The 25,736-nt window shown below is 40.8% G+C and overlaps 1 protein-coding gene across 3 annotated transcripts in view; it reads right to left on the bottom strand.

The window, feature by feature from the left end:
- NOTCH2 (notch receptor 2) overlaps positions 1-25,736 on the bottom strand; it is a 217,866-nt gene that overhangs the window by 76,843 nt on the left and 115,287 nt on the right. For all 3 annotated transcript variants that reach the window (XM_023547517.2, XM_010589625.3, XM_064282355.1), the window contains 3 exons: positions 18,083-18,342; positions 11,667-12,002; positions 273-395 (listed from right to left, as the gene is read on the bottom strand). In XM_023547517.2, the coding sequence (XP_023403285.1) occupies positions 273-395; positions 11,667-12,002; positions 18,083-18,342 (719 nt within the window). The remainder of the gene's footprint in view (positions 1-272; positions 396-11,666; positions 12,003-18,082; positions 18,343-25,736) is intronic.

Genomic DNA, 25,736 nt, shown 5'->3' on the forward strand with positions numbered 1-25,736 from the left:
TTCTTCTCTCGTACCTGCCGTAGCACCTAGTGTAGTGCCAAGTTCAGAGCAGCTCCCCCTAAATAGCTGTGAAAATATTTCTTTTATCAAGTGGACATATGAGAACACGTGAGGCTAGTACTATAGAAACATACCCAATGATCCTGCTCAGTTCATACACTGGCCCCAAAGCAGCCCTGAGGTAATTTGTGAAAGGTGTCCGCTTCAATAACACCCTCCCTCGGGTTACCAACCCATTCCCCATTCTGGGGGACCCACCACACCACACATACCAGTCCACTGAGGTGGGCAGCGGCAGTTGTAAGTATTGACCCCATCCACACAAACTCCTCCATTCTGACACTTGTGGTTAGGGCAGTCGTCAATATTCCGCTCACAGGTGCTCCCTTCAAAACCTGGTTTTAGAGAAGAACAAAAGGTACTGATGAATTCTCATAAAAGAAGAAGTGACTTGCTCTTCTCCCAAAGGACACTGCCATCAGAATAGACATGCTTCATTATTTCAGTTCAGTAGTCAGCAGCTGCTCAACCCAAGACTCACCATACTGGGGGGAAAAAAAGCCCTTTCCCTGTCTTCTCAGGTTTCGAGCATAGCTAGACAGTGAAAGTGACTCATTATATCAATGACATACCTTCATAGTTACCTCACAAAAACGTCAAAGTGTTTTCATGAGATAAAATTCCAGTGAAGATAAATGTTTACTTGGGACAGATATTCACTGGTTCCAAAAAACAGGGTGTTAGATTTCTCTAAAGGAGCCCTGGTGGCGAAATGATTAAATGCTAGGCTGTTAACCGAAAAGTTGTAGGTTCGAACCCACCAGCCATTCCTTGGGAGGAAGATGTGGCAGTCTGCTTCCATAAAGATTACTGCCTTGGAAACCCTATGAGACAGTCCTACTCTGTCCTGTAAGTCCCTATGAGTGGGAATCAACTCAATGGCAATGGCTTTGGGTTTTTTTTTTTTTTAAGATTTCTTCAGGCCCAGATTAATGGGAAGAACAGATAAAATATTACCTAATTAAATTTAAGTTCCTTTAATTTTTTCCAGGATGAATGCTCAAGGAGGTTTCCAAAACTAAAGTGGGGGTGAGGAAGGGGTGGGAGAGTGCCATAGGAAGAACACTGAACTTAAAGTCTGAAGATATGGGTCAAGTCCCAACCGCATCACCTACCAGCTATTTAACACAGAGTAAGTCACAAGCTCTGAATTGGTGTTCTTACTGTAAAATGAGGTTGATTCCACCTGTCTATCCTACCTTAACAGGCCATTATAAATTGTTGTGAGTAAAGTGCTATACAAAAGTAAAGAGCTATATGAAAACGGGGTAGCATTATTACCATTCACCTTAACAACGCTTAAAATTCTTCCTGCTCTTCTCTATATTTATAGCCTTGCTTCCTTCCTCTTCATTTTTCCCTTTTATGAAAATTGAAACTAGCACACCAAACTCCACCCTAACTGCCCACAAAGGTTCCTCTGTAATTTATGTACTGGGCTTCTTCCTTTCTTCCTCCTTGCGACCAAATCCCTTAGCTAATAAAACAGAAGGCTATCCAGCTTTAGGACAAGAGAATGTTCACTGAACATTCTCCTATTTGAAATACAGTATATGTCTAAACTAAGTATTTGGCCTCCTCAAAATATCCCTTAAGGTTCCTCTATCTCACTCAAAATATTTATTGAGTCTTATACAAGGCACTGGGAATGTAACAGAGAGTACAAAGAGACAGGCCCTGGTTTCGTGGCATTTACCGTCTGGTGTTTGGGACAGACATCAACCACACCGTGCTTTATTCATTCCTTCCCACAAGCTACTGGGGTGTTCTACATGTGCTGTGTTATCTGGAACGCGGTTGGCTTTTCTGAACACAGTGGCAGTCATGTGACTGATTATAAACCAAGTGGCCAAAAAAATTACCTAGACACCAGAGGAAATTGCCTCATGGAAGATGAGAATAAGTGAAAGCATGATTGAAGAGAATTGTATTTCTCCAGGTACTTACTCACTTCAAGCAGATGAATCACTACGTAAGCTTGAGAAAGACCGTGGAAAATTTTGTAGATTCAGAATTTTAAAAATTTATCATGTTACTCATACTTACATTTAATCATATGAAAGCTTTATGAATAATGAACCAGAAAGTGTTGAATTTTCTAATCGCAACATTAATTCTGATAAAGAAACTAAGACCTAATCTACAGATCTACCAAGTAGTAGCACGTGAACTTGAATTGAGATCTGTGTTCCTCGTCTAGAGTTTTCAGTGGAGGCACTCTTTAGAAAAATTAAAGATATGCTTTTAAATTGGTCCCTGCCCAGCAAATGTGGGGAGAAATGAGTCTCCTGGCCTACCACTGCTAGAATCTGTGTGGTTTAGAAGTGGTGATGGTCAAGAGACCCTAATTTGATCTCTCTGGAGATTAAGACTATATGTGGTTGGGTAGGGCGTGTGGGGACTGGGGGAAGCCCTCTGTAGTCAGGCTATAAGAATTAGAGACTGTGACTCTGATTTTATTTAGCAAGTGCTACATCCAACTAGTCAGAATCGACTCGACGGCAGTGGGTTTGGTTTTTGGAGATCCAACTAAATTCAGCAACCACAGATAAATTATGAAAGCAGCAGCATTTCAGCATAACCACATCAAATAAAAAATAAAATGTTTTCTTTTCATGACTGATACTGTTTTTTAGGTAGTTCTTCCCTGCTGATACGTAGGTAGATGGGTAGGGAAAAGGAGGCCTGGTGGCGCAGTGGTTAAGAACTATGGCTGCTAACCAAAAGGTCTGCAGTTCGAATCTAGTAGCTGCTCCTTGGAAACCCTATGGGGCAGTTCTACTCTATCCTACAGGGTCACTATGAGTGGGAATCGACTCAATGACAACAGGTTTGAGTTTTTTGGTTTAGGGTAAGAAGACAGGTAGGTGAGAGAGTTAATTTGTGGTTTAAAGTATGGTCTCTGGGGCCAAACTGCCTAGGTTCAAATCTCAGCCTTACATGTAATAGCTGAGTGACTGCAGGCAAGACACTTAACCTTTCTTTTCTTCATTGGAGGAATTAACAGGACTTATTTCATAGGGTTGTTGCAAACATTAAATGAGTTAGATATAAAAAATACCCCATTTAATAAATGGTGGTGAGATAACTGAATGTCCACACACAAAAGAATAGAGTTGGGCCCCTTCCTTACAGTATACACAAAAATCAACTCAAAATGGATCAAAGGCCTAAATGTAATTGTAAAGATTATAAAACTCTTAGAAGAAAACATAGGTGTAAAACTTCGTGACCTTAGGTTAGGCAAAGTCTTAGATATGACCTTCAAAGCACAAACAAAAAAAGAAAAAAACAGATAAACTGAACTTCATCAAAACTAAAAACCTCTGTGCTTCAAAGGATACCATCAAGAAAGTGAAGATAGCCCAGAGAAGGGGAAAAATGTTTGCAAATCATATGTCTGATAGATACTTGTATCTACAATATATGAAGAAGTCCTACAACTCAATAGTATAAAGACAAATAATCTAGTTAAAAATGGGCAAAGAATCTGAATAGACATTTCAAAGAAGATATACAAACGGCCAACAAGCAGTGAAAAGATGCTCAACATCATTAGCCATCAGGGAAATGCAAATCAAATGAACAGTGAGATACTACTTCACACACACTAACCAACCAAAAACCAAACCCAGTGCCGTCAAGTCAGACCCTATTCATAGCTACCCTATAGGACAGAGTAGAACTGCCCCACAGAGTTTCCAAGGAGAATCTGGCGGACTCAAACTGCCAACCCTTTGGTTAACAGCCATAGCACTTAACCACTACAGCACCAAGGTTTCCCTCACACACACTAGAATGGCTATAATAAAAAAGACAGATAATAACAAGAGTTGGTAAGGATGTGGAGAAATTGGAGTCCTCAGCCACTGCTGATGGGAATGTACAATAGCACAGTCACTTTGGAAAATGGGTTCACAATTCTTCAAAAAAATAAAACACAGAGTCACCACATGACCCAGCAGTTTCACTCACAGGTACACATCTAAGAAAAATGAAAATATACGTCCACACAAAAACCTGTAAATGAATGTTCACAGCAGCATTATTCATAATAGTCAAAACGTGGAAACAACCCAAATGCCCATCAATTGACAAATGGGAAAATAAAATGTGGTATATCCTTACAATGGAATAGCATTCAGTCATAAAAAGGAATGAAGTATAGATACATGCTACAACGTGGATAAACTTTGAAAACATTATGCTAAATGAAAAAAAACACATATTTTATGACTCCATTTATATGAAATGTCCAAAACTGGCAAATTCATAGAGACAAAGTAGATTAGTGGTTGAGGGAAGGAAGAATGGGGCATGACTGCTAATGGGTAAAAGATTTCTTTTGGGAGTGATGAAAATGTTCAAAAATGGATCGTGGTGACGGATGCACAACACTCTGATTATGCTAAAAACCATTACATTGTACTCTCTAAATGGTTGAACTTCATGGTGAATTACATCTCAATAAAGGTGCTATATTGGGGGGAGGGGAAGGATTTAAAACAGTAATTGTTCTACACATATCAGCAAATATTGTTACATATCAATGGGATCACAGCATCCTTTAGAGATTATCTATTCTAATCCCTTTATGTTACAAAAATAAGGAAATTGAGGGCCACGTAGCTGACTCACTCAAGTTTACATGACTAGTAGGTAAGCCGTTGTTAAAAATCCGTTGTTAGGTGCCATTAAGTCAGTTCCAACTCATAGTGACCCCACGTACAACAGAACAAAACACTGCCTGGTTTCTCACTATCCTCACAATTGTTGCTATGTTTGAGCCCATTGTTGCAGCCGTTGTGTCAACCCATCTCATTGAGGGTCTTCCTCTAGTTCACTGACCCTCTGACCCTCTGCTTTACCAGGTGTGATGTGATGAGTAGGTAGGAGTTGGCACTCAAACAGATTTCTCCACTTTTAGTGCAGTATGCTAACTGGACCCCTGGGTTTTCTTTGAATGGTCTGAAAAGCTGACTTTAAGTCAAAAGTTCCCAAATCTGAGAAAACTCAGGTCAAAGTAATTTTCCTGCAATATTAAGACAGGATTTATGTTTTAAAAATAGAGATACAGAACTCTTTTTAAAATAACTAGCAAATTCTTGTAAGAAACAATCTACCCAAAAGGAAAAGAAAAGGTTTATATGAATAAGTTACAGTGCAATCACTTCTTAAAAATATATTTTAAGTTTTTAGGAGAAAGGGAAATAGACAAGTCTGTGGACCCGTGGGTGGGGACGGGTGTGGCATATTCACAGAGGCTCACAGGGCCGCAGTATAAGGAGTCTACTGCTTAAAGCCAATTCATGTCCTTAAAAGGCCAAAAGGAGAGGAATTAAACTTAGAAGAAACATTTTAAGGCTGCTGCTATAAAACTATAGGCCCATGTAGTGAGGCCATTAACTGATTAATGATGACAGTGAGGGTCCAAAAAAACCTCACTGCCAATTTCGACTCATAGTGACCCTGTAGGACAGAGCAGAACTGCCCCCTAGGGTTTCCAAGGCCGTAATCTTTACAGAAGCAGACTGCCACATTTTTCTCCTGTGGAGCGGCTGGTGGGTTCGAACCACCAAATTTTCAGTTAGCAGCTGAGTGCTTAACCGCTGTACCACCAGGGCTCCTTTGACAGTGAGATTGGAGCACAGAAAAGTCTTTTCAATCCATTATCCCACATAGAGAAGAGCATCTCCCAAGTGAGCAGCTACATCTTCTTGTTTTCAAACCCCAGGAGGTGTGAGGGTTTGACAGCTTGGTGGAGAGGAGCAGAGGGGACAGCGGCAAGGGGAATGTGAAAGGACATGACCAGGCCAGGCAGAAAGTCCACTGGTTAAAGTGTCAGTAAGCAGGGATGAACCAAACCAAACTAAACCCACTGCCATCAATTCTGACTCACAGCGACCCTGTAACACAGAGTAGAACTGCTCCCATAGGATTTTCAAGGCTGTCGTCTTTACGGAAGCAGACTACCATGTCTTTCTCCCACAGAGCGGCTGGTGGGTTAAAACTGCCAACCTTTCGGTTGGCAGTTGAGTGCTTTAACCACTGTGCCACCAGGCTTTCTCGAAGCGATGAGAGAGGAGAAAAACCAGGGATATATGGAACTAGACAAAGTCAAAATAATACAAAGCTACTTTTTTTTTTCCCCTGTAAAGAAGCTTGTAACAACAGCAAACCAGTCCTAACCCTGTCCAGCTGGTTTTCTTGATACATCCCTTCCATCCTCTGGATGGGCCCTAAGTAGGTCAATGCTCCAAGCATGCCCCAGGCCCACCGCTCTCCTCAGCTTGCTGCCCCACCTGCCTTCCCTGAAATCTCTATAACAAACCCCACTTTGCTTTCTAACTTTACCACCAAAGAAGTCAAAGGAATGAATAAGGGGATTCACTAACAACAAATTCAGGTCATAAAAAAAAGTAGAGTATAGGAATTCTCTGTCTATTACATCCAATTCACACATTTGTCAAATATTTATTGAGTCCCAGGTGTGTGCCAGGCATTGTGTTGGGGGGGGGCAGTTAAAACAAGAATGTCTATTGGGGAAGATGAACAAGTAAACAATCAGTTTGATAAGTGATGAGCTAGAAGTATACACAGGGTGCTAAAACCCTTTAAAGGTAGGGAATATAGGAGACATTCCATTGAACTAAGTGCTTTAACAGATCGTAAAGGATTAAGTCCTATATGAAGAGGGGGGAGAGGATGAGAGAAAGCTGAGGTAAGAGTGTGGACAAAAGCACCATGCACAACAGGGTGCTCAGTATGAACCTTCAGTGACACCAAATAAAGCTGGACTTAGGGCCCAACGCACAGGGCTAGAATAAGACACCCTAGGAAGTGGTATGATCATTTCTGCATCTACTCCAGAGAAACCTGCCAAAATATGATTAATGTAATACCCGAGAGAATGTCACATGCCCCTGAGTGTGAGAATGCGAGAGGAAATTATTTCTAATAGTTCAAAAGCTCAACAAACAGAGCAGACACAAAAGCCACAAAATGTGCTTGAGCTTTATTTTAGTGATAGAGGGATATTAAATATAATCAGTCTGGGAATTGTAGAGGTGGTTTATAAAGTATAAACCTTCATTGTTTGGGGAGGACAGATCAAACACATCTTTTTACAAAGTTAAAAGAAATCATAGAGGAATAAAGGAATGTAGGAGAAAAAGGGAAAGTATATTGAGCACTGGGCAATCCAGCTGCTAACTGACGAGAGACAACCAGTAGATTTAAACAGCCCACTCTTTTCTGATTGCTTGTGCTACTTCATTAAAATATCCACAAACACAAAACCAGCCTAACTCACTCTCTCTCCATTATCTGGCCCTAACTCAAAAATATTGGGAGTGAATGATTTCATAATTTGCTTTCACACCCTATTTTGTTCTCCTGTTAAAATTACTCTGGCTGGGTACCACTCCTCAGGATTTTTGCTTAAGGAAAAAAAAACCTGTTGCCATCGAGTCAATTCATAGTGACTCACAGCAACCGTATAGAACAGAATAGAATTGCCCGATAGGGTTTCCAAAGCTGTAATCTTTATGGAAACAGAATGCCACATCTTTCTCCTGTGGAGTGGCTGCTGGTGGGCTCGAACCACCGACCTTTTGGGGAACAGCCAAGTGCTTAACTACTGCACCACCAGGGCTCCTTGGACTTCTGCTCAAGGCTACATAATAGGAGCCCATGAAGGATCTGTACTGTTAACTGTTGCTTATCCAAGAAGAAGATGGAATGCAAGTCTTTGGTTAGATTCTATACATTCCCTTTTGAAATTTTTCTACCTCCCTTCTCCTCCTCACCGTGGAAAAACACTTTTTTTCTAAGTCACAAAAGATTATTTTTGAAGTTTTAATCCCCTCCCCATGAGCCTCACAATAATATAAAATAAAAAAATACAAAATCAACTCACAGCAACTATAGCACCCTTTGCTAGGAGAATAACTATAACCTAACCATTTAAATATAATCACTAATTTATGTGGAGTTCACCAACTCTCAGAGTTGAAAAAAGACCCTCAAGTTCTTCTTATCCAGTTTTAGGCTACACAGGTAGAAAAGAGCAAGCCAAACTAAGTATAAAATGCATGACTGCAGGGAGAAAAATGAGAAGACCAAAGTTATATTCTCAATACTATGACATGATGTTAGGGTCACTCAGTTAACAAATATTTGTGGGACTATTACGTACCAGAAGGAGCTCTGGTGGTGCAGCGGTGAAGTGCTTGACTGTTAACTAAAAAGTCAGCAGTTCAAGCCCACCAGCTGTTCCTTGGGAGAAAGATGTGGCAGTCTGCTTCTGTAAAGATTACAGCCTTGGAATCCCTGCGGGGCAGTTCTACTCTGTTGTACAGGGTCGCTATGATTCAGAATCTACTCAAGGGCAGTGGGTTTGGTTTTGTTTTATTACGTACCAGGCACTGTTTTAGGTGCTTGGAGTATATATGACCCAAGGACAAAGATCCTAACTTTCATTTTGGAGAGTGTAAGACGAGGCAGAATTTGGAAAAGGCAGAAAATAAACAATCAACATAATGAAGAAAATTACATAGTGCAAATTACATAGTAGAAGATGATAAGCACTATAGAAAAAGAAAAAAAATGTAGATCAGGGTCAGGAATTAAGGTTGTGTGTTGAGGGGGAGGTTACAATTTTAAATTGCGTGGTCAGGATAGGCCTCAATTAGAAGCGCAAAGCCTTGAAACAGAGGGAAATAGCCACTGGGAGTTGCATAATACCTTAACAAGCGACTTTGCCTCGTGCTGACTTGGTTTCCCCAATTTTAGAAATGGAATAATAGTTTTCTTCAAATAAGGATGTGATTTACATTGAGATATTTCAAGGAACATTTTAGTCTCCTGACTAATGGAGGGAGGGCCAAAGAAAATGGTACTGCATCAGGAAAAGGATCTCCTTAAAGAAAATTGTTTCCAGGCACTATTTCCCTATGTGGAAACAGAGTGAATAGTTTCCAAACTCCATTGAGACTTAAGAACAATGAACATAAAATCTTACAAATTGTGTGTGCACACATTTATTCACGGTGTTACTGCATCATCTATTGCTCTGAATTCTTTCTGAATTTTCTTCTATACATTTGTCTGAGCTGATGCCATCTGTTTTAGATCACAGGACCCCATGAGGCAAGAGCTAGTTGACTTTTCTTAAACGTCTGCATGGAATACATCACAAAAGAACATAGGCCGATACGTAACAAATACCACTTGATTAAAATTAGGAGTATCAGGAGTATCTGGTTTTTCTTATAATGTGAATCTATTTTTTTTTTTTTTTAACCCAAAGAACTCAAAACATTTAACAAAAAGTTCCACACATCTTCAAAGCACCTTTGGGAAGGAGAGGAGAGGTGCCCTGAGATCAGGAAGATGCGCAAAGCAAGGGTGCCAGAATTAAACTGCCTGGTTCCTGGCTATGCCGCTTTGGGTGAATCCCTTAACATCTCCAAGCCTGTTACTTTACCTGGAGAATCTCAAAAAACAACACCTCTCCCCAGTGTTTTTGTGGAAATGACCTAATGGATGCAGAAGTACTTGGCACAATGCTTGAGCCATAAAAGGCATTAAATGTTAGTTTTCTTTTCTCTCCAATCTTCTCCCCAGTCACACCCCTCACCCCCAACACACACACACATACACACACACACACACTTCATCTGTGAGTAAATAAACGTTTTGATTTAAACTACATGCAGAATGTCAGAGACCGCCAAGATCTCCTCACTCTGTCCCACTAGCCCTGGCAGCCTCTCGACTGTGGAATCCCTGGTTATTTCCTCTCTCAAGGAGGAGACACTATTCTGGTTTGACAGATACTTTCCTGGACACACTCTCAGAATTCCCTAAGGTTCTTATCGTGGCTAACGGATAACAATGCAGAGACGATGGGAATGAATCATCACTTTCTCCTAGCTAAAAACTTCCTTCCTTTATTGACTTCTCTAACTTCCCATCAGGATCTTGCTGCCAAATCAACCCCTTGCTCTAGGCAACTATTGAAAGTAATTTTCTTAAAACTGAAAAACACATTTAGCCTCCAACAATAAATTACACTAACATCAATTAACTAGCCACTTAGACTACTGGACAATTACGGTATTAGGCTATTAGGGTATTTGCAAAATGAAATTGTTTACATTTCTTTTTTCGCCTTTAACCCTTAAAATGCAAACAAAGGAACGAAGAAAGATATCTCTTATTCTTCCCACAAGATAATGTGAATGATAGTAACATTAAACATTTATTTAGTATCTAGAATGACAGCATTATCTGTTCTTTACTGAAAGAGAAACTGAAAACCATACAATTAAATTGTTTGTTCTTATGTCTTGTCATTAAATAATATTAACTTTTCACTTCTACTATTGGACAGTATCTGGTATTGCTGTATCCCAAGCACCTAGCATAGTGCCAGAACATACAAAGCAGTTAATAAATTTTTACTGAATGGAATGAATAAATGGCCATTTGATTTAAACCAAGGACCAACCTGTGACCTTTAATTCTCCAAAGATAAAGCTGACAATCCCACTATATGTGAACCACATCTAAAACACCAGAATCTAAGATTCCCACTCTGAAAAAGAGTGGGTAGAGGCAATTCTGCTTACTTAGCACATTATTCTCCCTTACAGTTTTCCTCCTTTTGTTTTTGTACTAAGGATATTTGTATAAAAACAAGATCTTTGTTGCTTAGTAATTCATCTGCTCCAGCTGCTTATGTTCTGTTCCCAATCAAAATTCTCAGTTTTCAGCCTCCTCATCATTTTTATACGGAGTTAAAGTAATTGGCTGCGCTTGCTCCTTTCTCCATCTCTACTGGCACAGGGGCCCCAAGCTTCCATACACTGCTCCTCTGTTTCCCTCTATCCTGGGGCTGTATGTGCACTGTAGGGGACTTACATCAGTCAAGTGTCGCAGATACTTGCATCCTGCGTAGTCACTCACACATAATCTATCAGAGTTTATCAAAAAGCGATCACTGACCAACAGACCCCACACCCTAGTTTCAAACTTCTTCAGTTTCAAATTGGGGCAGGGTTACCGCAAGGTCAGTAAGGGTACAATGGGAGAAGGTTCCGAAGGCCAGAAGTTCAGAGACAATCATGAAAGGGTAGGTGGGTGCACATAGATGGATAGGAAGACAACCTATTACTCTGTCAGGGGTGAAAGCACACAGGACAGCTGACCACCTAGGTATTATCATCAATTCAGTTTAAAATCCTTTATAAATCACACATGCAAATATTTTCTATGTCTCACTTTCATTGTGTTCTTTTCAATTCCACAGGCTTGTCTGTTCCTTTCCCAGAGTTGTCTCTCCTATCTCTCACTGTTTTTTCAAAAAGGACAATAAAGAATTTCCTAGCCACTCATCATCATAAATCCTGACATGTTAAATTACCCCCTGCTCAGTTTATGAACCACGGTGAGTCCATAAAACTCCACCCTCACCAGCAACCCACCCCACACAAAATTCTCACTTCCCCTTTTCCCTGATGGGAAGAATATGTCCACACCCACCACCCTCCTCCTTTGTGGTGTTATGCTCCCCCACCCCAGGCACTCAAGGGGCTCCTTACCTGGAAGGCAGTTGCACTCAAAAGTGAAGTCACCAGTTTGCCGGCAGGTACCTCCGTTGACACAGGGGGAGGGGGCGCAGGGCACATAGGGGCTGTCACAGTGCTGCCCTGTGAAGCCCTGGGGGCACTGGCACTGATAGGAACCTGGCAGGTTGAGGCAGGTGCCACCATGCTGGCAGCGCCCGGGAATGTCACATTCATTAATGTCAGTCTCACACTTCTGCCCTGTGAAGCCTGCGAGACATTTGCAGGAGAACTGGTTGGCCACAGTGGTACAGGAACTTCCATTTGCACAGGGATGAGACAGGCAGGCATCAGTCCACTGGCACAGCATACCTAAGGAAGGATAACAGAACTCAGCACTGCCCAGAAAAACAGGAGCCAGGCCCATCATCGACACCCCACATCTCCCACTCAAGAGGCGACATCACAGAGCTCTTGCATGGAGTATCCCTGAGCTCTTAAATGTAACAGGAAAGCCAAATCAGAGCTTCCTCGAGATCATCTGACACAGGGCACTCTCCAGTAAGTCTCCAAGGTGCTCAGCTGAGACACAAAGACTCAGTGGAGCACATGGAGAGGACTGCAGGATTAGTCATACAAAGCCCAGTCCTGCAGGGTTCCATTAATCCTTGCAGCAAATACAGGTCTGAATTGATCTACTCCCTCACATCTTCTCGACATCACGTGAGCTGTTCCTCATGTTTGGAATGCCATTTTCCTTTTGTACACCTAGTGAACTCCCACTTATCTTGACAACTCTGCTTAAAAGTCACCACCTCTGTAAAGTCATCCTTCATGTTCCCTCACTTCTCCAAATCACTTACTCATACACACACACACACACACACACACACATGAATGTACACACGTAGGCACAGGCATTCATCCACGCATATGCACATGCACACACAGGTACAGGTACACACAAACGCACCCCCAAGTTTGCTGTTTTCTTCTATTTTACAGCCTGTCACACTAGCAAAGGCTGGATCCCTATCCCAAGACCCAGTCCTGTCGAGGATCCCTATAATAGCTCTTAAATCACATTGGTTCAATGAATGAAATGTACTAGTCTTTTCCATAATTTGTAATTACTAATTACACAACTTCAATGACAGAAACAAGTCAATACTACTTCTATTTCCTTTAAACACAATTTGTATATACACACGTGCATACATATTTTGGGAAACATTAATTGTACTCTTGCTATAAATATCATTTGACATGTTTGAAGAGGATGAAAAATCTTTGGCTCCTTGTATATTAAAAGAAATAGAGGCTGTCATGAGAATAAAGGTCTATAAAGGTAACGCTTGTGCATTCTCTCAGGTATGAATGTACCAGTAGAAGTAGGAAGACTGGTGTGTTGGATCCTAAGGGATGACTCCACGGGAAGTAAAGCACACTCTCTGGGGTGGGAAGAATACTCCCATGGTGCTAGTAAACTTGGTATTTGTGTGGCTTTTTGTTTTCATTAGCCTAAGCTTTTTTCTTTTTAACTAAAGAGGTGAGAAGCCGCTGAATTTGTTAATACTCTAACTGGTTGTCTAGGAAAACATCCAAATTTTTGACCTCATAGAAAAACAAATGAGAGCTATGACAGCTTTCTAAAAGGAGGAAGAAGGGAAACATGAGCACACAGAAATGCTCTTTACGTATCCGGGAATGCCAAATCTATGGGAAAAAGTGAAATAAAAATTTGGACACAGCACATATATCATGGATTGAATTGTGTCCCCCCCAAAATATCTGTCAACTTGGCTAGGTCATGATTCCCAGTATTGTATAACTGTCTACCATTTTGTCATCTGATGTGATTTCCCTATGTGTTGTAAATCCTATCACTATGATGTAATGAGATGGATTAGTGGCATTTATATTGATGAGATCTACAAGATTAGTGTCTTCAGTCAATCTCTTTTGAGGTATAAAAGAAAGAAGCAAGCAGAGAAACATGGGAACCTCATATCATGAAGAAAGCAGCGGTGGGAGCAGAGTGCGTCCTTTGGGCCTGAGGTTCCTGCTCTGAGATGCTCCCAGACCAAGGCAAGACTGATGACAAGGATCTTCCTTCAGAGCTGACAGAGAGAGAAAGCCTTCCCTTACAGCCGGCGCCCTGAATTCTGATTTCTAGCCTGCTGGAATGTGAGAGAATAAACTTCTCTTTGTTAAAGCCATCCATTTGTGGCATTTCTGTTATAGCAGCACTAGATAACTAAGATAACATGTATGTCAAAGTACTAAGCAAAGAGAAAATGAAGGAAGTACACATTTTCGTCCTACCTTTTCCCTCATTCCACTGAGACTTACCTACAGTGGGGAAGACACAGAAATACTTGCTCTGGCAACCTTGTGTAGGAGGAAGCAAGGAGGTCTCTGAGCTGGATTTCCTGTATATGTCACATGTAGGCATTAACCTGCTTCTCAGTTTCTTCATCCATGAGCAGAGATAAGCTAAGAAGGTCTTAACAGGCAAGGTATAAGGATATCACAAAAACCAAAAAGATAAATGTGGTGATTCCTAAAGTGATAGACAAGAGTGACAGGTGTGTCAAGACGATCAGAACACTGCTGAACACCATGAAGAGATCCTTGTAATGGCAAAGAAAGGAGTTTTGATTTGGTGAACATCTCAGAGTGACATTTTAATTATAAAGAAGACATTACTGCCATTTCCACCAGTCGGGATTAAAATGCTTTGAATGGGTATGTCCTCCCCACTGTTATCTGGCCTTGTGGTAGCAAAAATATCAAAATGGACAATCAGGAAGAAATTATTTTCTTAGCCAACAAATCTCTTCAAAGACTCACAAATGCTGTCACAGGCATGATGGAAATAACAGATGATCCTAACTACCGTCTATCCCTACCAATACCTTTTGAGGAAGAATGAGTAGAACAAATATTCCCAAATGATACAGGCTAGTTTTCTGAGTATGTTTTTCATTTTTTGCTTATTAGATTTAAACGACTGTTGGTTTAGTGCTTTAAGTGGGGGACAAATGGAGAATGTTTCTCATCTAATTTAATAAATATTTATGGTCCACTGTGAATAAAGCTCAGACCCACCTTTAAAGAATTCATAACCTAATCAGGTAAGAGACATAAAAAATTAATCACAATAAAAGTGTGATACATAAAATAATAAAACAGAGACACTAAATGGCTAAAGGAATCATGAAAGGGTCACTAAGACAGAGTCTTAAATGACACTGGGCAATCATCAACTGGAGAAAAGGTCGTTTTAGGCAAAGGATTCTTCTCAAAGGAACGCAATGGCGTGGAGGCAATAGGAAGTTTGGCATTTTCAGGAAGCAAGGAGAACTGTGGTATGACTAGAGCTAGATGCTTGTGGGCACGTGAGGCTACAAAAAGATGGACGGACTTTGAAATGTGGCGTCTGGGGTCTTAAATGCTAACAAGCGGCCATCTAAGATGCAGCAATTGGTCTCAACCCACCTGGAGCAAAGGAAAATGAAGAACACCAAGGTCACACAATAGCTATCAGCCCAAGAGACAGAAAGGGCCACATGAACCAGAGACCTACATCATCCTGAGACCAGAAGAACTAGATGGTGCCCGGCCACAATCGATGACTGCCCTGACAGGGAGCACAACAGAGAACCCCTGAGGGAGCAGGAGATCAGTGGGATGCAGACCCTAAATTCTCAAAAAAAGACCAGACTTAATGGTCTGACTGAGACTAGAGGAATCCCGGCGGTCATGGTCCCCAAACCTTCTGTCGGCCCAGAACAGGAACCATTCCCGAAGACAACTCATCAGACATGGAAGGGACTGGACAATGGGTTGGAGAGAGATGCTGACGAAGAGTGAGCTACTTGTATCAGGTGGGCACTTGAGACTGTGTTGGCATCTCCTGTCTGGAGGGGAGACAGGAGGGTAGAGAGGGTTAGAAACTGGCAAAATTGTTACGAAAGGAGAGACTGGAAGGAGGGAGCGGGCTGACTCATTAGGGGGAGATTAAGTGGGAGTATGGAGTAAGGTGTATATAAGCTTATATGTGACAGACTGACTTGATTTGTAAATGTTCACTTAAAGCTCAATAAAAATTATTTAAAGAAAAAAAGATGGATGGCCTAGACTGTGAAAGGCCATGGAAGCCATGTAAAAAAAGTTAAAAGTAAAAAACCAAGCAAACAAACAACTTTAAAAGTCACTGGGCATTGAGAGCAGGTGAATTTGTGAGAAGATTTGCATTTCTAATTAGAGATGTGACAATGTGACAGATTAACTAGATTCTGAATTCCATGGTGATGTTTATCACTATGAGCCTACCTGGCTGCTCTGTTCAGGCAGTGCACAAGAATCAACAGTCAAGGCCAAAAAAGGTCTGAAGGAGGGGAGAAGGTAATTGCTCCCCACTGCCCTCTCTTCCTGTCCCTTGAATGTCCCCTTCAGCCCTCACTCTAGGCATTCCATCTTCAAATATTCAGTTCACCATGTGCTAAGGAAATGGTTTCTTAAATCCTTACCTGTCACTATGAAACCGAATTAAACCACATACTGATTTACTAAAACCTCACATAAACTGGAGTATAAGGCAGAAGAGAGGAACCAGGATGCAGAAAAGTTTTAAAACTACGTCATGAAAAAACTGGATGATTATTCCAGGAATTAATAGTCCCCTCTAGTACCTTCACTTCCCCCATCCTCATCCTTCTCCTACCTACTTGTCCCCTAAGGCCCCATTCACATTTTAAGATTTAGAATTAAAGTGAACCATCAAAGATCCTCTGGTTTTAGTGTTCTGCCCCACAGAAGTCACTCCCTCATCTGATGCCCCATGGTTCTTATCATTTGTTCTACTACACCAGCAATCACAGACTGTTCTGTCTGTTTATTTCATATATTTATGTATTCTTCATCTCCCCAACCAGACAGCAATAGCTCAGAGGACTGCCACCATGTCTTATGCAAGAGAAACATGGCACTCATTATCAGATACACTCAAGGTATATATGCCTGTGATAAGGAGGTCAGAGGGCACAGGTCTCTTGGGCTATTCTGTATATTCACAATGCCCAGCACATTGCACAGTAGCCTGCCCGATGAATACGGGTTTGATGAAAATTAAACTTTTCTTTGAAGAGTGAGGGTCCCATACTGCTTCAGAATCAAGCTTTCGGTTTTCAGGACATAGGATTATAAATGTAGAAACTTCAGGAAAGTGGCCTGAATCTATATAGATTCAGTACCCTAAGTGCTACTATTCTACATAAATTCTAATCAGGTTATTTTCTCATTAACACCTACCTTTTCCTCATACTTACATAAAGGGAAAAAAAAAAGAATAGAATGTTCTAGTTGAATGTGTTCTCTGACGATTACCACCTATCCCTCAAATAATACCTTTTTTAGTCTTTGCTTTCACTTTTCTTTTATAAAGGCCTTTTTATAAAGACCCAAATAGGGGACTAATTAGGAGAGGAACATTTTAAACAGAAGGTAACTGAATTAATAAGTAAAGGCTGATAGCATCAGTCTAAGAATCAGCAATACATTTTGGACACAGAGACTAAAGGCAAGGAGACTAGGAAACTACTGCAGGAATCCAGGTAAGAGACGGAATGGCTCTAAACTAGACCAGGGGAGTATATATGGAGAAGAAGAGACAGGTGAGAGGTAACTCAGTGGCTGGGACAGGTGACTGAGTTTAAGTGGGGTAAGGACAAGGGAAAGGAAGTTTCTAGCTTGGGTCACTTGGGGTGTATTTATATTGACATGTTGAGTTTGAGGTACCTACAGAATTTCCAAGGAGAATGCGCAATGGATAGTTAGAAATATGAGCCTGAACGTCAGGGCGAGGATAGAGCTAAAGAGATGACTATGGGAACCATCCGCAACTGCTGCAGATAATGACAAGCTGAAGCAACTGTGGAAAGTGCTATTCCATAGAGAGAGCTGCAATATGGCTGAAAAGAGGGCTCAAAACAGAACTGCAGGGAACGCAAGCATTTAAGGGATGATAAATGGGTGAAGACAAGGTAATGGGGAAGCAGCATGAGCAATCAGAGTTCAGAAAACCCTATGTCCTGAATGTCAAAGGAGAAAAGATTTCAAGAAGGGAGTAGTCAATGGCATCCAAAACTTTTCTTCTGGTGAGAGTGTATTTCTTTTAGTAAAATAATTCTGACTCCAATCCTGATACACACACTTAATGCGGTTAAATATTTCTGAGTAATCCCTTTTTTCTTTCTCTAACTTTGCTCCTTAAAACCCTCAAAAGGAAGCTGAGCATAATTACCTGGGAAATTCCAGTTCTTTACCATAATGTTAAAAGAGTAACAGAACTGGGGGGCTCTTAAGAGTCAGACACCAAGATCTAAAAGATGCCAAGGAAATTCACCTGCTGAGAGTAGGAAAGTATGAGCCCAAGTTCCATTTGTTACCTGTAAAACCAACTTGGCAGGTGCACTCATAGGTATCCCGGCTGAGCATATGGCAGGTGCCTCCGTTCAGGCAGGGGCGAGACATGAAGCACGGGTGGGAGGTGGAGTACTGGCACTCCTCGCCTGTGAACCCCGGGGCACATCGGCATGTGGCTTTCCCCAACATGGCCTGGGCCACACAGGTCCCACCATTCTGGCAGCGATTCTTCTCACAGGGGTCTCGATGTTGACAATATTCTCCCAAGAAGCCCTCTGGACATCTGTATAGAAAACGAGATGAGTCCATGAAAATATCTGACTTCTTCTATGTCTAAAAACTTGCAGCAAGACAATGCAGCCCATTCAAGGGAACACTAGACTGTGAATCAAGGGATCTGAAGGCATGACCTGTAAAGCTGCCTGTAAAGCTGCCTAACGCTAAGACAGGAAGACATGCTTAGAGAACTTAACCACATGCTCCCATGTATTTTTGCACCTTGGTAGGTGACAGAATACCAGGTGGGTGATGCAGCATGGTCTGGCATGGCTGATCATCATGACCCTTATTCAAGGCAAGATATGACCTTTTCATTGGGTACAGGTTGCTATGGAGCAACAGCAACTTTTTGTAGAGCACTGTCTTACTTGTCTGTTTAAATTCATTAACTTTGTCATTTTGACTAAGCCATTTGACAGAATTAAAACATTCACATGATAATACATGGACTGGCCCTAATATCCCCTCCAATTTGAAGTATATAAGATACTACTGAGTTTTCTCTCAAACATTGGGCAATTTTAAGTTCTTCTTTCTCTTGTTTGCAATGAAACATCAATTGGCCTCTATCTGGCTTGCTGGGTTATGTTCAAGTGGTTGACACTGAGCTACAGAAAGGGGAACGAGGTACAAGAATAGGGAAGGGTTCAAAGGGGCATTTTGAAATCTGTCAACATAAGTAGCAGGCAGCTTTTCTAACCAAATAAAAATGCACACAATATAATGAAAATAACATAAAATGTCTGAAAACAAAACAAAAAAAACAGTTGCCATCAAGTTGATTCCAGTGTATGTCCACTCCATGTGTGTCAGAGTAGAACTGTGCTTCATAACGTTTTCAATGGCTGATTTTTTGGAAGTAGATCACCAGGCCTTTCTTCTGAGGTACCTCTGTGAGGACTTGAACCTCCAACCTTTTGGTTAGTAGCCAAGTGTGTTAACCATTTGGACCACCACCCAGGAACTCCTCAAATATCTAAGATACCATATACACTTCAAAGTGAAGGAGGAAAAACAATTCTAGGATAACATTCAATAACATTTTTCCACATTCTACATGGGGCTTCGAGGAATCTTTTTATATGTCATCCTTTGAGCCATAAGATACAAAATCATCCCAGATTTTGTATAATATTTATGACAATTTTCTCTAAACAATGTCAAAAAAGCATGGGAAATATCCATTTTCATAACAAAAAGGTTGTTCAAATGGAAATCTCTAAGAAGTGCTATAAATTTTTTTTTTATAACTTTTATTAAGCTTCAAGTGAACGTTTACAAATCCAATCAGTCTGTCACATATAAGTTTACATACATCTCACTCCCTACTCCCACTTGCTCTCCCCCTCTTGAGTCAGCCCTTTCAGTCTCTCCTTTCTTGACAATTTTGCCTGCTTCCCTCTCTCTCTATCCTCCCATCCCCCCTCCAGACAAGAGTTGCCAACACAATCTCAAGTGTCCACCTGATATAATTAGCTCACTCTTCATCAGCGTCTCTCTCCCACCCGCTGACCAGACCCTTTCATTTCTGATGAGTTGTCTTCGGGGATGGTTCCTGTCCTGTGCCAACAGAAGGTCTGGGGAGCATGGCCACCGGGATTCCTCTAGTCTCAGTCAGACCATTAAGTTTGGTCTTTTTATGAGAATTTGGGGTCTGCATCCCACTGATCTCCTGCTCCCTCAGGGGTCCTCTGCTGTGCTCCCTGTCAGGGCAGTCATCGATTGTGGCCGGGCACCAACTAGTTCTTCTGGTCTCAGGATGATGTAGGTCTCTGGTTCATGTGGCCCTTTCTGTCTCTTGGGCTCTTAGTTCTCGTGTGGGCTTGGTGTTCTTCATTTTCCTTTGCTCCAGGTGGGTTGAGACCAATTGCTGCATCTTAGATGGCCGCTTGTTAGCATTTAAGACCCCAGACGCCACATTTCAAAGTGGGATGCAGAATGTTTCATAATAGAATTATTTTGCCAATTGACTTAGAAGTCCCCGCCAACCATGTTCCCCAGACCCCCGCGCTTGCTCCGCTGACCTTTGAAGCATTCATTTTATCCCAGAAACTTCTTTGCTTTTGGTCCAGTCCAATTGAGCTGACCTTCCATGTATTGAGTGTTGTCTTTCCCTTCACCTAAAGCAGTTCTTATCTACTGATTAATCAATAAAAAACCCTCTCCCACCCTCCCTCCCTCCCCCCCTCGTAACCACAAAAGTATGTGTTCTTCTCAGGTTTACTATTTCTCAAGATTTTATAATAGTGATCTTATACAATATTTGTCCTTTTGCCTCTGACTAATTTCGCTCAGCATAATGCCTTCCAGGTTCCTCCATGTTATGAAATATTTCAGAGATTCGTCACTGTTCTTTATCGATGCGTAGTATTCCATTGTGTGAATATACCACAATTTATTTAACCATTCATCCGTTGATGGACACCGTGGTTGCTTCCAACTTTTGGCTATTGTAAACAGAGCTGCAATAAACATGGGTGTGCATATATCAAGAAGTGCTATAAATTTTACCATGCAGCTGTCTCTCCTAGATATTTGGTTCAACCTATTTCTCCATTTAACTTTTTTAGACAGTAAAAAACTAAATCTACAGGACTGTTTCATCATTACCTCAAAGACAACACACTTAAACCAAACTGTATTCTCCCCCTTAAAACCAGCTTGTGTCAGATCTTTCCGGGCCCAGTCACTGGTGTCCTGATTCTCCTAATCGCCCAGACTTGGAGTACTGGGGTCATGTTTGACTACTGCCTGTCTTTGCCTATCATATCCAAGACCTTTCATTAACTGTTAATTGGCAAGGTGATGTCTTCAGGGGTCACTGTTATTGAGAAAAGAAGGAGGGCCTGATATTAGGGAATGAAGACAGAACATGCTCAAAGGAATTACACTGTGGTTAAAATGGAACATAGCTGGTAAATAGCTACAGTGGTAGTGATGTAATTGGCCACAGTTTCCTCACTCCTTTCCAGAGCTGTACAAGGTAAGTGTGGCAAGACCAGAGGCAACTAGGGCTCTGAGCACCTTAATGAGTGGGAGAGGCTAGAGATCAAGTGGCAGCGAAGACAGTGCATAGCACTGAAACCCAGGACTGGCTGAAGTTGACAGTGAAGAGTCTGTATTTCGGGAGGTCAGAGAGACTTTGGAGTCCTGGGGCTGTGATCTTGGACAAGCTGCTTGGACTGTCAATTCTCTCAAATTCTAGATTGTTAATAAGGCTACCTACATCACAGGGTTGTTGTGGGAATTAAGCAAAATCAATTATGTAAAAAACCTTATAAATACTGAAAAGCATTAAAATGAAAAACATTTTCTCTTTCCTCTTTCTTCTTACAGAGGAAAACATGATGCCTTTTTCAAAAAAAAAAAAAATCACAGCTTGATTTGATAATAGTTTTTTTTTTTTTAATAGCAAAAACTTCCAGTGAAGTTGGAAGCACAGCTAAAATTAACCATGAGCTATATTATTAAAAGCATTTGCAGCTTATTCAAGAAATCTGTTACGGATGATACTAAAAACTGCAACACAGTTCTCATTCACAGTGACAGTTCCCTGGGCATTAGGCCTGGCAGATGACTCTTGATTATTCCATATGGGAATTATCCACCTTGTAAATAACAGCAAACTTTTAATCCTGGGTGGGCTCTGCCTGGCTCTGCTCCTGGACCATGAGTCCACCCCCGCCAACATACACTATTATCATGCGACATCTGCTAAGAGAATGCAAACTCATTTTAATATGAGCATCATAAACATGGAATGGAAATATAAAGTTCCCAGGATTCTGGAGCCAAACATAAAGTACTCCTGAAATATCTGTTACACGGGTTTAATCTACATTGTTGTTCCCTACCAAGTATGGAAAAATAAGTTTCAACAAATATGTTTAAGGAACCAATAAAAACAGGGATAGGCAAACTACAGCCTGTGGGCCTAATCTGGCCCACTGCCCTCTTTTTGTATGGTCCATGAGCTGAGGATGGTTTTTTCATTTTTCAATGGTTGGGGGAAAAAAAAAATCAAAAGATGGACACTATTTTGTGACATTTGAAAATTACATAAAATTCTAATTTCAGTGTCCATAAATAAAGTCTTATTGGAACACAGCTATGCCTATGCACTTACGTATTGTCTGTGGGTGCTTTTGCACTGTAACAAGAGTTGAATATTACAATGAAACCATAGAGCTCACAAAAATATTCACTATCTAGCTCTTTATAGAAAAAAAAATTGCCAACTCTAAGAGAACATATAAAATATAATTCTATAACCAGCAGCCAGTATGCTTATTAGTAATGATGTTAATAAAGAATGTTATCATATAAGCCTCCACAAAAGAATACTAAGCTCATAATACTCATTCATTCAACAAACATTTGCTAGGTGCCTATTACGTACCAGTACATTTTAGCATAGGAAAATCCCTGCTCTCATGGAGTTTAAATTTTAGTAGAGGATGACAAAAGACAAAATTAATGAATAAAAAATATAGGATGTCAAACAGAGTTAAGCGCTATGAAGAAAAATAAGACAGGAAACGGGCACAGGAAGGGTAGGCTTAGGGACAGTGGGGGTGTTAAAGAACAGTATTTCAATTTTAAATTGGAAATTCAGGGAAGGCCTCTCTGAGAAGGCAACATCTGATTTAAGACTTGAACAAGGACTAGTCGTGCATGTATCTGGGGGGAAGAGTGTCCAAGGTAGAAGCAACGGCAAAAGCAAAGTCCCTAAGACAGGGGGCAGCCCTGGCATGTCTGAGGAACAAACAGCAAGGAGGCCTCTGTGGCTACACCAAAGGGGCTAAGAAAAAGAGAAGCAGGAAATAGTTGAAAGTTGTAACTAGGAGCCAGGTCATGTGGGGTCATGAGGCCACTGTAAGCCTTTAGGATTTTACTCATGTGAGATAATACTTTGATACAATGTACAACTGATTTCCTCTCCTACAACCCACGTACAGACTGCATCTTATCTTTAATGAAACTGGATTCATTATTGCTTTAATAAAGACTTGATTTCTTATTTAAAATGCTCTAGAGAGCTATAGATGCCAGCCTATAGACTCAGGAGATATCTACGTCAATTGGTACAACATGGTCCACAAAGACAATGTTCTGCATCCTACTTTGGTGAGTAGCATCTGGGTCTTAAAAGCTTGCAAGTGTCCATCTAAGATACAACTATTAGTCTCTTCCCGTCCAGAGTAAAGGAGGGTGAAGAAAACCAAAGACTCAAGGGAACAATTAGCCTAAAGGACTAATGGACCACATGAACCATAACCTTTACAACCCAAAGACCAGAAGGTCTAGATGATGCCTGGCTATTGCTACCTGTTGCTCTGACTGGCCTCACAACAGAGGATCCTGGACAAAGTGGGAGAAAAACGTAGAACAAAAAATCAAATTCACAAAAAAGATCAGACTTACTGGTCTGAAAGAGGTCGGAGGAATCGCTGAGACTACGGCCCTAAGACACCCTCCTGACCTGGAACTGAAGACATTCCTGGAGACCACCTTTTAGCCAAACAACAGACAGGCCCATAAAATAAACCGTTAACGCCTGAGAAGAACATGTTCCTTAGAGTACTCAATTATACAAGATCCAAAGGACAACATTTGCCCAAAAGCAAAGATGAGAAGGCAGGAAGAGTAGAAAATCCGGAGGAAAGGAAACAGGGAACCCAGGGCGGAAATGGAGAGAATGCTGACGCATTGTGAGAAATGCAACCAATGTTACGGAACACTTTATGTACAAACTATTGAATGGGAAACTAATTTGTTCTATAAACTTTCACCTAAAGCACACACACACACAAAAAATCAGTCTATTTCTTTACTTTTACCTTAAAGCGTGAACACGTCTCCCTTAACCTAAACTTTTCACTAAGTCCCAGTTCCCTTTCCTAATTCTTCTTTCACAACTTTCACAACCAAGCCTCTATAATTGTAGTTTAATTTTACAGGTATTTTCTCTTTCTTTTCCACCTATTTCTTACTTGTCCTTTTGCAATGAAACTTTCATTGTAATTACTGCCCAGATACCACATTCTAAGAGCAATAACTTTCTCCTTGCCAACTTCAGTGGTCCCATCAGAGATTTCATCATAAGGAACTTCTCTTTCCTATAGGAGCTATTTCAGACCACTCCAGCTTTCGTTTTAATCTTTTTACCCTTGGCTTTTATTTTATGGCTTCTTCTGAGAAGAAGCTTGGTAAATTCTTAGTCTAGATGGCTGATCTCCTTTGCCTTCTTCCTCATCAATTGGTTAGCAACCCTAAAGTTCAACCCTGGCTGCACTTCTCTTTCATCTGTATTTGTTGTTTTTGTTCATCTGGTTTTAAACAGCTACCTTCATGCAACTGACTCCAGAACATACCTCTCTAGTCCCATGGGGTCAGTTTTCTAAAAGCCACCCATCTACCCTACCGTGTCCTACAATACTTGAAACTAAACTTGTGAAAAGTGGGATCATTTTCCCCAGGAAACCTTAATTCCTCCATTTTTCTAAGACTCCCACTCACAATCTCAAAATCACTTTTGGTTAACCCCTTTAAGTTATATATAATTTATTACCATGTTCTGACAAGTCTTGTCAACTGAATTCCTACACTGCTTATCTGTCATTTCTACACTTTGATTTTTGATACAAACTCTGATCATCTTAAAAGCCTTCAGGCCAGACACTCTTGCTGCTGGCTTTTCCCCACTTCCATTCATTCTTGGAATAACAGACCCTTGGGACTTAAGGCCACTAAGGTAAATTCTACCCAATGAAAAAATACTTTCTAAAATGTCCATGTAGGATGATCAACAACCTCTGCTTGAATATAAGCATTTAGCATGGTGCCTGGCAAACAGGAAGAACTTAATAAAATGTTTGAAGTTATTAATGTTTCTGCTATTAAGAGTATAGACTCTGGAACCAGACCACATGGGTTTGGATCTCACTCAGCTCTACCATTTACTAGCTGTGCAACCTTGGGCAAGTTCCTAAACCTCCCTGTTGTAAACCAGATTTAATAATACAGTGCCTACCTCATAGGGTTTTACGTGATTAAAATAATTGTAAAGTACATAGAACAGTGTATAGCACATAATAAACACTCTATGCATGTTAAGTAAAATAAAATTACTGGTTCACTATTTCAACAACAGAAGTCTTCAGTGTGGGTGGATCCCATTTTTAGAAAGTTCTGTCTTTCTTAATCCTTAACATTCTGCCACTCCTCCTCGGTATATACCCAAGAAAACTGAAAACATAACTCCATATAAAAGCTTGTACAAGAACATTCATGGCAGCATTATTCATAATAGCTAAAAAGCAGAAACCACCCAAACGCCCATCAATTGATGAATAACTAAATAAAATGTGGTATAGCCATGGGATATTATTTGGGCAT

This window comes from Loxodonta africana, chromosome 3, assembly GCF_030014295.1.
Source record: "Loxodonta africana isolate mLoxAfr1 chromosome 3, mLoxAfr1.hap2, whole genome shotgun sequence".
NCBI lineage: Eukaryota > Metazoa > Chordata > Mammalia > Proboscidea > Elephantidae > Loxodonta > Loxodonta africana.